The following is a 12357-nucleotide window of genomic DNA, read 5'->3' as shown; positions in this document are numbered from 1 at the left end:
AAAAGTCTAATGCTCAACAATTTTCAGCTAATATTATAACCGGGTTAACCGGAACTCTATTTTCAACTCCTTCTGCTTGAATATTAGTTGTAAATTGTTATTCAATACAATTTTCGTGAGTCGCGACTCTCGAGACATCTATTATCAAGTAGCGGTACTGATAATTCCGCTACTAGATACTAGATGTCGACTACGAATAATAGTAGTTTTGGTACCAAAACTTGGAGTGAGCACTCTATTCTTGCTATATTTCTCTATGGCCGTGTACACTGAATCATGTTATCGTCGTCATATCACATTAATAGCGAAGTACCTACCTGTCGATACCAGCAGAGTCTGAGATGAACATTATACGGCCGCCATCAGATATATCGGAGCGGGCGAGTCGGTCAATAATATCTGAACACGCACTCTATGGTCACGGCTGGCTGGAATTTAACCAGATGGCTGCGAAAGACACATGAAAGAATTCATTCATTAAGTGGTAATGCAATTTTGCGACTGCAATAATTATATCCCGCAGTAAACTTGTGTTTTAATTGTGAGATTTGCATAAGTTAATGAGATCCACGAGATGGAGTAATTAAAACTTGTTACGATTATGAGTTTTTAAATAATAATTATGCTGGTCTGATAGTCTCTTGGAATTTACAGTAAAGGATTAAAAGGCATTAAAAGGAGTATTAAGACGCCCAGTAGCAGTCGGTAACCAAAAAAAGAAAACGAATTAATGCATATTTTTCACAGCACAGTCGGGTCATGTTGAGTTTTTATTCCTACATACAGGATGGCTAAAAAATAACTACATTCCGGTTACCAGGGAGGTTTTGGGATTATACTGAGCAACTTTTACTATGGGACCAACCCCGAAATCGCGAAAAAAATTTGGCTGTTTCATACATTTTGGCTGTTCCGTTTTCTATGGGAGGGTAAATTGTTTTTGATGATTTCGGGGTTGGTCCCACAGTAAAAGTTGGTCAGTATAATGCCAAAACCTCCCTGGCAACATGAATGCAGTTATTTTTTAGCCACCGTGTATACTTCGTATATACCTACTGCATATACTTCGTATATACCTACTGCATATTCTCAACACTGGTCTCGACTTCGAAAGTGCACGCCTCGAAGATCTTGACGCTAAACGCCAGCTTCGAAAATCTCGGCCCAAGCCCTCCTACACGGGTAAGTAATAGAACGTATACAAACCTATAATATATTGCTCAGAATATATAAATTCAATTAGTATAATTTTGAATGGCATAACATGCAATAAGTATAACGTGCGATACGTATAACAATGAATTCTATAATGTTATAATGTATAATGAACTTTACATATAATATCGTTTATGATAAGTATAAAAAGGTATAACGTTGAAATAATATAATATACAAAACAAATACCACGCAATAAACCTAACCTTTTATTTTTCTGGGGGGTAACATTTCTAACCTAACCTAATACTTTTCTGGTAGCAGTTTCTTTCTCTGAGGGGTCACTGTTCTAACCTAACCTAACCTACTTTTCTGGTAGCAGTTTTTTCTGTGGGGGGTCACAGTTCTAACCTAACCTAACCTATTTTTATGTTAGTAGTTTCTTTTTCTGTAGGGTAACAGTTCTAACCTAACCTAACCTACTTTTCTGGTAGCAGTTTCTTTCTCTGAGGAGTCACAGTTCTAACCTAACCTACTTTTCTGGTAGCAGTTTCTTTCTCTGAGGGGTCACTGTTCTAACCTAACCTAACCTACCTTTCTGGTAGCAGTTTCTTTCTCTGAGGGGCACAGCTCTAACCTAACCTACTTTTCTGGTAGCAGTTTCTTTCTCCGAGGGGTCACAGTTCTAACCTAACCTAACCTACTTTTCTGGTAGCAGTTTCTTTTTCTGGGGAGTCACAGTTCTAACCTAACCTACTTTTCTGGTAGCAGTTTCTTTCTCGGAGGGGTCACAGTTCTAACCTAAGCTAACCTACTTTTCTGGTAGCAGTTTCTTTTTCTGGGGAGTCACAGTTCTAACCTAACCTAGTTTTCTGGTAGCAGTTTCTTTTTCTAGGAGTCACAGTTCTAACCTAACGAAACCTACTTTTCTGGTAGCATTTTTTTTCTCTGAGGGGTCACAGTTCTAACCTAATCTAACCTACTTTTCGGGTAGCAGTTTTTTTTTCTGGGGAGTCACAGTTCTAACCTAACCTACTTTTCTGACAGTAAGTAGTTTCGATGACCTTTGAAATACTGAGCTATCCAAATAATTTTATTGATGTTTTGTTCACATACTTATATGAGATGTTATTCATTATTTTAATTTATATGCATAATGAATGTTATATTAAATGTAATTAGTTTATTTGTATGTTATACCAAACGGCGGTATGTATATTGTATGTTATATTATTTTAATGTTATACTTATTGAAAATATAGATTTAGAGCATTATACATAAGATTAGTATATGTTTTGAACGTTTGTAAATTGAAATTATACCAAAAGTTCGTATTCATTATGATACGCACCCCTCCTACACATACACTTACGACTCAAATGGCGAGCTTTACTGCATGTCTTGCGGACGGAAGTTTAAAACAAAACTCGGTTTCGCAAGTCACGTTCGAGCCAATGCACGTCAGAATTTACAGAATACCTGATTTGTCCGGGTGTCGCCGTCCACGGATACGTCTGGGAGGACATCATCATCATCATCATAGGCAGTAATAGCAGCAGGAGGAGACGAAACGTTGGATAGATTTAAACAAAACTAAAGTTTTGTTTAAATCTGATAACCCTACATTGAACCAGCATTTTAACTTTATTTATGTATTTATATGAGCCTAGAGTGTCCCACTGCTGGGCAAAGGCCTCCCTCCTCCCTTTCCACGTATCCCGGTCTTGACCCGTCTCCCACCATTTCCTGTCAAAGGCGTCGAGCTCATCTCGCCAACGCCGTCGATTTGAACTTACACAAATAAATACCACTGATTATTCGATTTATATTTGACACTCAAGTACCATAAAACTACCCAATACCCTCCAATCAACTTGAATAACATAAAATCAACACCTCAGTAAATCAATGCCCAATTATAGGTAAAATCCCATCCAAACAAAATGTAAAATAAAAGTGTGAAGGGTATAACTCGTTCTTTTACTAGCTATTCACTTGTCAGCACCCTGTATAATGTTACAAACGAACCGACATACAGTGGATATAGCTACAGTAGGTTAGTAGCTGGATATTTAAAAAGTTAAGCGTTAAGAGAATCTAGTTTTGAAGTGAACTGGAGGAACGCCAAGAGGGCGCCCTGATTTTTTCGTAAGTGTGTAGATTTATCCCCTTATTCATAAACGTTTACTAAAGTTGACAAGCCGATAATAATCGTTTGTCCCTTTCCATTATACCAATACGTCGGAAAGGGACAAGCGATTATTATCGGCTTGTCAACTTTAGTAAACGTTTATGAATAAGGGGGTTACTATTGTCGCTAGTCCGGACCATCAAGTAGCGATTAGATACTTAATAAAATTAATGGTTTTACACGATTACATAAACTTCACTCCATAAAACAAATACAATTACGAGGGGCTGGTCTTAGCATACCGCGCGCTTAAATTTTGTCTTTTATTGCGTATAAATAATTCGTAAAATTGACATGGAATGATAAAATGATATCATCTTCTTAAAAAAATCGGAACCTGAAATTTTATAACCTAATGTTTAATGATGGCGTGTGTTACCTACTATTATAAATCAGGTTTAGAAAAGCAATATTAGATAAATATGTTGGAATAAATAAGCTTTTTTTTTATCTACGGTGGTAATGGTAATATTACATATTTATAGATCTGAGTTCTGATCATGCATTACAAGACCAGCAGGCGTATTACGGATGCCTTTATCCATGAGATAAAATAACTGTAGTTTTATTACGCTGTCACGTAGATAAGAACGACCATCATATTATTATTCGTACTGGATAGAAGGAATAGAGGCGTCGTTTAAAATGAGAAATATAACCTACTGTATTTTCTCTACTATAGCCACATACATTATAGATTGAACCACAGCGAGGAGTTCTAGTGAAATCAGTAACAGTATGCTAATGGATTGCTGAGAGAATAGTTATTTGTACAACAAGAGATCAAAGTTAGATATTTCTTTGAGTGCTTATTTTGAGTCCCGTGCAAGCGAAAGATTCTATAATAGATTCACGAGCGTAGCGAGTGAATCTAATTTAGAATCTTGAGCGTAGTAAGGGACTCAAAAGCGCACGAGATGTAAATAACTTTGATCTCGTGTAGTACACAAAATTTTTCACGGGAGTAGTGAGAACATACCTATTAGAAAACTTAAAAAATGTAATCCTTCTTCATCACTTAATACCTATACACTCATGTTTTCTTAAGATATACAAACAATTAAGTTTAATTACCGCAATCGAACACAAAAACAAAACGTAATAATAAATTTCAGTAAAATAATATGGAAATAACGAACAACTGACATTTCAATCGACAACGTTTTTTTGTAAAAAAAAAACTTTGTAAGATACGGTCCGAATTGCGGATACGTACTATTTGTCAACTATAGTAGAAATTCATAAAAGTAAAATAATTAATTTTGCGTGATAATCTGTGTATTTTTTGAGTTCATTATTTTAATTGTACAATAAAATACCTAAAATATTGTATTTTTATCAAATCTTAAACATTATTGTTATTAATTAATTATTAATAATTTATACTCGTACGTGGTTTGGAACGATGCGTTCTGAAGTTTTTCGGGGGTCTATTATAAACCGTCAATATACCGTTGAATGTCGTTTGAACTTTTTTTTGTCTGTTTCTTTTTGCTAACAGCGTGAAAGGGACAGATATAATAGAACCCAAGTGTTTCGAACTTGTATTAGACCCCGCATGTTGAAATGACATTTGACTGTAAAGGTCACTTGAATGTCATTTTGTCTCACTCAGTGAGCAAAATCGTATTTTGCTCACTGTTTTCAAGAAGCAAAGTACCCTTGTTCGAGCTGCTGACGTGAAAAATCTATTGTACATATATTCTGTTTTATCATACACTTTATAGACTACTAATGATTAGATTAGATTAGATTCATTTATTTCTTGTTGTAAATATACATTAAATTTCACACGTCAAAATAGAATGCATTTCACAAAAAGATCGTCACAACAAAAAATATCAATAATAATAATCTAAAAACAATAAAATAACAATAATACAATATAAAACGACTTTCTATAAAATAGAAAAGAGTAGGTAAAATGTAAAAATCAGTCAAATTATAAAGAATATAAAAAATATCAATGTCCAAAAATAATAATAAAAATATTTAAAATATAAAATATTAATGCAGCCTGTTGCAGGTAGAAATACCTTGGTACAGAAATAGTTTAATGCAAAAGGTAACCTACTGTATTTTTTCCACTATAGCCGCACCCAGCGAGTTCTAGTAAAATCAATAACAGTATGGTAATGGATTGCCGAGAGAAAATCTAATTGCTCAACGAAATCAAACGAGAAATAACATTAAGCTCTGGGATATAACATTTGGAGCATTTAATAATTCTCTCTGGTTTTCATATTTACGGTGAAACCTGGGTAAATTGAATTTCAAGGGATGGCTAATTTGTTTAATTTGGAGAGATATTTCCATTTAGCAAACAAATATAGCTGAACGAAAATAAATGTTTAGTATTTAAAAAGCTTGTATTAACTGAACTAATTTCATTTGTGATAATGTAATTCCTAAAAACTATAAAGACTATGCGTATTTTTATAAATAAATTAGAGTAGCAACCCTACTCCAACCTGATCGAAACGGATACAAATATGAAGATAATTGGTTCAGTGTTTCATTTAGCGGCCTCCGAGCCTAGTCGGTAGTGACCCTGCCTACGAAGCAGGAGGTCCCGGGTTCAAATCCTTTTAAGGGTATTTATATGTGTGTTCATCAGTCACAGATATTTGTTTCTGAGTCACAGCTCTTTTGTATGGATTTAAGTTTTTATCTATATCTATCTATTATGTCGTCCTGTCTAGAACAGCAGCCTTATTGGGCTTACTGTGGGACTAGATCGATTTGGGTAATTTTATTGTTTAGTAAGCCTATATATGTAGATATATAGGATGCCATTTCGAATCAAATCAATAAAACCCATCACGTAAATTAAATAACATTTATTTCTAAAATATTCGGATCGGGTACCGAGTTGTAGGTATTTATTAAATGTTTTCTGCTCATCCAGGTACTAATTAACAAGGTTTCACTATATTACTCATCGAATTAACGATTCAAATGGATTAAATTCAAACTCGGTAACTTTGAAAAGCACAATCTTGCATTCACACCGATTTATTTGTACTAATTATCATCTTTGATCATTTTATGTATAAATAGAAGTGTTTATTAAACATTTATTTTTGATAATATAATTTATGTGTTAATTTGGTTTGAGGGGTTTATATAGGTATGTTGTGTAGACTTATTTATTCGTATGTCTAACGACCTTTGGCAATTTAGAAACTGTCATTTATCATTTATTAAAGAAAAATGTACTAAAATATATTTTTTTTTGTTCACAGGCTTGACACCAGAGAAGGCGTGACGTCACACTGGTCAGATCCCGGCACTTTAGGCACCCGGGCGACATTTCGCAGCGACACGAGGCCCGCTGTGCTAGTGCTCACTAAACTTAGGTAAGTTGTTCGGTTGTTTATAGGCTTGACACCAGACGCGTGACGTCACACTGATCAGATCCCGGCACTTTAGGCACCAGGGCGACATTTCGCAGTGACACGAGGCCCGCTGTGCTAGTGATCACTAAACTTAGGTAAGTTGTTCGGTGGTTTATGATGGGCTCGACACCAGACGAGTGACGTCACACTGGTTGGATCCCGGCACTTTAGGCACCTGGGCGACATTTCGCAGTGACACGAGGCCCGCTGTGCTAGTGCTTACTAAACTTAGGTAGGTTCAATCAATACTATAGTACAAAGTTTTAGGCACGGAACCCTTAAAAAGTACAGCGATTGAAGTCTCCTCTTACGTTCAGGGACAGGAACCGGTTACCTTAACCGGGGTTTTTCATAGGGTTATTTTAGAGGTGTTTATAAAAACCCCTACCATAACGGTAACCGCTTAATAAGGTAACACTTTGATTCGGTAACCGTATCAGATCGAGTTAACCTCTGTTACCGGTAACCGAAATAAAAACCCAGTCTATTCAGTTACCTCATTATGAGGTTTTTGACCAGTTCAAACGATTGTAATCTTTACGCACACTTAAATTCAACTTATTATTGAATAACCGAGGTTGGCATGGGCGGTCTATGAAGCCTCCAGCACAAACAAGTTTTTTTGCCTTTCCTTTGTTTATCTTTATACCTACCTGTGTGGTGTGTTCTTATTATAAATATTATTATATTATAACTAAAATAATTAAAATAAATAAATTAAATAAGTCAAATAAATTAAATAAATTAAATAAATTAAATAAATTAAATAAATTGAATAAATTAAATAAATTAAATAAATTAAATAAATTAAATAAATTAAATAAATTAAATAAATTAAATAAATTAAATAAATTAAATAAATTAAATAAATTAAATAAATTAAATAAATTAAATAAATTAAATAAATTAAATAAATTAAATAAATTAAATAAATTAAATAAATTAAATAAATTAAATAAATTAAATAAATTAAATAAATTAAATAAATTAAATAAATTAAATAAATTAAATAAATTAAATAAATTAAATAAATTAAATAAATTAAATAAATTAAATAAATTAAATAAATTAAATAAATTAAATAAATTAAATAAATTAAATAAATTAAATAAATTAAATAAATTAAATAAATTAAATAAATTAAATAAATTAAATAAATAAATTAAATTAAATAAATAAATTAAATAAAGTCAATAAAATCAAAAAAATATTAATAAAGTAAATAAAATAAACAATTTTTTTAGTATTTTTTTTAGTTCTGACGGCACATCACTAAAACTACTTTAATGTAGCAAACCAGTAAGCAACCGATAATAAAGGTTACCATAACTGAATGAAAACCTGTTAAAAACCCTTAACAAAAACCCTATCGCGATGGGGTTTTGAGATTAACTCGGTTAAAGGTTAGGGTTACCGTTTCAATAAGGTTACCATTACAATCAGGTAACAGTATGATAGGGTTACCGAATGATAAGGTAACCGAATCGATTGGGTTACCGAATGGATAGGATTAAGCGTAAAGAGGGGTTTTCCGGTCCTTGCTTACGTTACGACGCCGTGTGCTGAGGGCCTTACACAGCTTTTTTTTCCAAATGTTACAACAGTGACCACAATAACCCAGTTTATACTAGAAACCTGACTTCCACACCAACTTTTAATGGTGTCTAAAGATAGAAGTCGATAAAACTTCAGTCCGGTCCTGATGTTAACTACGGATAGACAAGGGAACTTGGCTTTTTAACTAGTTTTCAAGTTAATTGAAGTTTCCTTTTGCGACTTGGCTTAGGGAATACTTGGTCAAACTACCGGTATTATAGGTGACAGCTTTGATCACAGGGCGATTTCTGAAAGATAACGTTATTCTGATAGTCTATTAGGATTGTGAGGGACAGGTTTGGGCGAAAACTGGTCCACTCACAGGTCACACACTCATACACATGGGTCTAACACAAAAGTGTGTCCGCGTCTTTCCTGTAGAAGTATAGACACACAAAAGTTAAGGGCTATAAAGGTTAACTTTCTTATTTAACCCTTATCCACATGAAAAGGTACTCCTTTTATTTGGAGAAGTATGATAAAATCAGTACCTACATGCCCACAAGCTGTTAACTGTTGCCCAGAGGAGAGAAAACTTGTGTGTTCACGCGAACTGTACAGTTTTCTATCCTGTGGGCAATAGTTAACAGCTTGTGGGCATGTAGGTAATGATTTTATCATACTTATCCAAAGGGAGTAGGTACCTTTTCATGTGGATAGCCCTTAACTTTTGTGTGTGTCTACTGGAAATACGCGAGCGAACACAGTTTTGTGTTTGACCCACATATAACTATACAAAAAAATGCACACATAGGTTGATGTTGATAGGTTGATGGATTTAAAGATTCAAATAATTTATTTGCATAGAACACAGGTCTTATGAGACTTGTGAGGTGTTAGAAAACAAAATAAATCCGTTGCATTCAGTCTGCATGCAGACGTGCAAATATTGTAAAAACAGGCAATATTTACAAAAGCATAAAATAATATAAATATAGGTAAAAATGTAATTGTGATTGTAACATAATGTGATTGATTTGTTCCAGGCCTGAAGACAGCGGGCAGTACCGGTGTCGAGTGGACTTCATCAAGTCGCCTACAAAGAACACGAGGCTCAACCTCACAGTACTCAGTAAGTATTCATTTATTGCAATAAAATAAATAAACAACGAATTAGAATAATTAGAATATACTTTCTTTAGACGAGCCTGTCAAAATTATAATGTTAACTTCATAAATCTAGATATCTTCTATCGGTAGTGGTCTGCGGAGCCAAATATTTCCATAGCAGTGTAATGTTATTACAGACTTAGTTAAAAAAAAAATTCACAGATTTCGTGCCTCACACGACTATCGAGCACATTGGAAATGAATCTACGGAATTCGAAAAAATATTGTCGCTGAGCGACGAGAAAGTCTGGATAAGGAAAAAGTTACAAAATAAAACTACAACGTTGAATGATAATTATTTTATTCTTAGACTAACACAAGTATCCTGGGCATAACGCATGTGAACAAACAAATTGCAAAATTTCCACACGCGGATCGAAGTTTGAATAATTGTCGCCGTGGCGCATAAGTATAGGTACATATTTCATTTTTCGATTAATAAGCAGGATATATTAATGTTCAAAGTACAAGAAAACTATTACACGGCAAATCCGTAGTCAACTCGAGAAGTGGTAGCCACATCGCCGTTATCGTCACTCGAGTCTTGATCGGGCAGCGGCCCATTTGCTGCAAGATATGTATTTTTCTTGACAGCAGTTTGACGCGACGAGAGATGACCATAACAGCGGTTTGTCTATGTTGCACCAAACCTGAGTTCCAATAGGTACTACCAGGGTTCAGGCATCAGCTATCTTGGGTACTACTCTCCTAAGTGCTCATCAAGACGAGTCGGATGACCAAAACAAGCGTGTGCCTATGTTGCAACAAACCTGAGTTCCTTTAGGTACAGCCAGGGTTCAGCATCAGCTCTATCTTGGGTACTACTCTCCTAAGTGCTCATCGAGACGAGTCCGATGACCAATACAGCGTGTACTTATGTTATTAAACCCGAGCTCCCACTAGGTACTGCCAGGGTTCACATCAGCTATCTCCCTCTCCCTCTCCCTCTCCCTCGCCCAACTCCCTCACCCTCTCCCCTTCCCTCTCCCTATCCCTCTCCCTCTCCCTCTCCCTCTCCCTCTCCCTCTCCCTCTCCCTCTCCCTCTCCCTCCTCCCCCTCTCCCTCTCCCCTCTCCCTCTCCCTCTCCCTCTCCCTCTCCCTCTCCCTCTCCCTCTCCCTCTCCCTCTCCTCTCCCTCATCCCTCTCCTCTCCCTCTCCCTCTCCCTCCTCTCCTCTCCCTCTCCTCTCTCTCCCTCTCCCTCTCCCTCTGCCCTCTCCCTCTCCCTCTCCTCCCTCTCCTCTCCCTCTCCTCTCCCTCTTCCCTCGTCCCTCTCCCTCTCCCTCTCCCTCTCCCTCTCTCCCTCTCCCTCTCCGCTTCCTCTCCCTCTCCCTCTCCCTCTCCCTCTCCCTCTCCCTCTCCCTCTCCCTCTCCCTCTCCCTCTCCCTCTCCCTCCTCCCTCTCTCCTCTCCCTCTCCCTCTCCCTCTCCTCTCCTCTCCCTCTCCCTCTCCCTCTCCTCTCTCCCTCTCCCTCTCCCTCTCCCTCTCCCTCTCCCTCTCCTCTCCCTCTCCCTCTCCCTCTCCCTCTCCCTCTCCCTCTCCCTCTCCCCTCCTCTCCCTCTCCCCTCTCCCTCTCCCTCTCCCTCTCCCCTCTCCCTCCTCCCTCTCCCTCTCCCTCTCCCCTCTCCCTCTCCCTCTCCCTCTCCCTCTCCCTCTCCTCTCCTCTCCCTCTCCCTCTCCCTCTCCCTCTCCTCTCCCTCTCCCTCTCCTCTCCTCTCTCCCTCTCCTCTCTCCCTCTCCCTCTCCTCTCTCCCTCTCCCTCTCCCTCTCCTCTCCCTCTCCTCTCCTCTTCTCCTCTCCCTCCCTCTCCTCTCCCTCTCCCTCTCCCTCTCCTCTCCCTCTCCCTCTCCCTCTCCCTCTCTCTCCTCTCCCTCTCCCTCTCCCTCTCCCTCTCTCCTCTCCCCTCTCCCTCTCCCCTCTCCCTCTCTCCCTCTCCCTCTCCTCTCCTCTCCCTCTCCCTCTCCCTCTCCCTCTCCCTCTCCCTCTCCTCTCCCTCTCCCTCTCCCTCTCCCTCTCCCTCTCCTCTCCCTCTCCCTCTCCCTCTCCCTCTCCCTCTCCCTCTCCCTCTCCTCTCTCCTCTCCCTCTCCCTCTCCCTCCTCTCCCTCTCCTCTCCCTCTCCCTCTCCTCTCCCTCTCCCTCTCCCTCTCCCTCTCCCTCTCCCTCTCCCTCTCCCTCTCCCTCTCCCTCTCCCTCTCCCTCTCTCCCTCTCCCTCTCCCTCTCCCTCTCCCTCTCCCTCTCCCTCTCCCTCTCTCCCTCTCCCTCTCCCTCTCCCTCTCCCTCTCCCTCTCCCTCTCCCTCTCCCTCTCCCTCTCCCGCTCGCCCTCTCCCTCTCTCCCTCTCCCTCTCCCTACTCCCTCTCCCTCTCCCTCTCCCTCTCCCTCTCCCCTCTCCCTCTCCCTCTCCCTCTCCCTCTCCCTCTCCCTCTCCCTCTCCCTCTCCCTCTCCCTCTCCCTCTCCCTCTCCCTCTCCCTCTCCCTCTCCCTCTCCCTCTCCCTCTCCCTCTCCCTATCGATAATAAACAACAAACACCGATAACGAACTCTGCGAAACATGAAGTCATAAATGTCATGTGAAAAATGTAGTTCTGACTTTTTGACTATTTAAAGGTTAGGCTACAGGGCAAACCCTTAACCCGATCGTCTTTGTTTTAGGCTCAAATTGTAGCTGACTAAATTGTCCAGAGCCGTTTTTCTCAAATTTTTGATATCATTCTTCGTTTCCAAATTATCGAGCACCAAAATCAAAAATTCGGAAAAAAATTAATTTTATTTTCACTATTTCGACCATAACTTTTTTCGTTTTTGACTTTCTCGAATAATTATTTTTGCACCTTACAGCTCTCGTGATTATGCGTCTTTTGAGCCTATTTTTTAATATCATATCTTCACAACTTTCCGAGATATAA

The 12357-nt window shown here is 38.4% G+C and overlaps 1 protein-coding gene across 1 annotated transcript in view; it reads left to right on the top strand.

Annotated features, from left to right (window-relative positions):
• The window catches only part of LOC134801803 (B-cell receptor CD22-like), a 700667-nt gene that overhangs the window by 583282 nt on the left and 105028 nt on the right, over positions 1-12357 (top strand). Inside the window, exons 4-5 of the mRNA XM_063774411.1 lie at positions 6593-6706; positions 9328-9413. Of these exons, the coding sequence (XP_063630481.1) occupies positions 6593-6706; positions 9328-9413 (200 nt within the window). The remainder of the gene's footprint in view (positions 1-6592; positions 6707-9327; positions 9414-12357) is intronic.

The sequence above is a fragment of the Cydia splendana genome, chromosome 23, assembly GCF_910591565.1.
Source record: "Cydia splendana chromosome 23, ilCydSple1.2, whole genome shotgun sequence".
NCBI classification, from domain to species: domain Eukaryota; kingdom Metazoa; phylum Arthropoda; class Insecta; order Lepidoptera; family Tortricidae; genus Cydia; species Cydia splendana.
The sequence above is the reverse complement of the archived record's forward strand: the minus strand, read 5'-3'. Positions and strand labels throughout refer to the sequence as shown.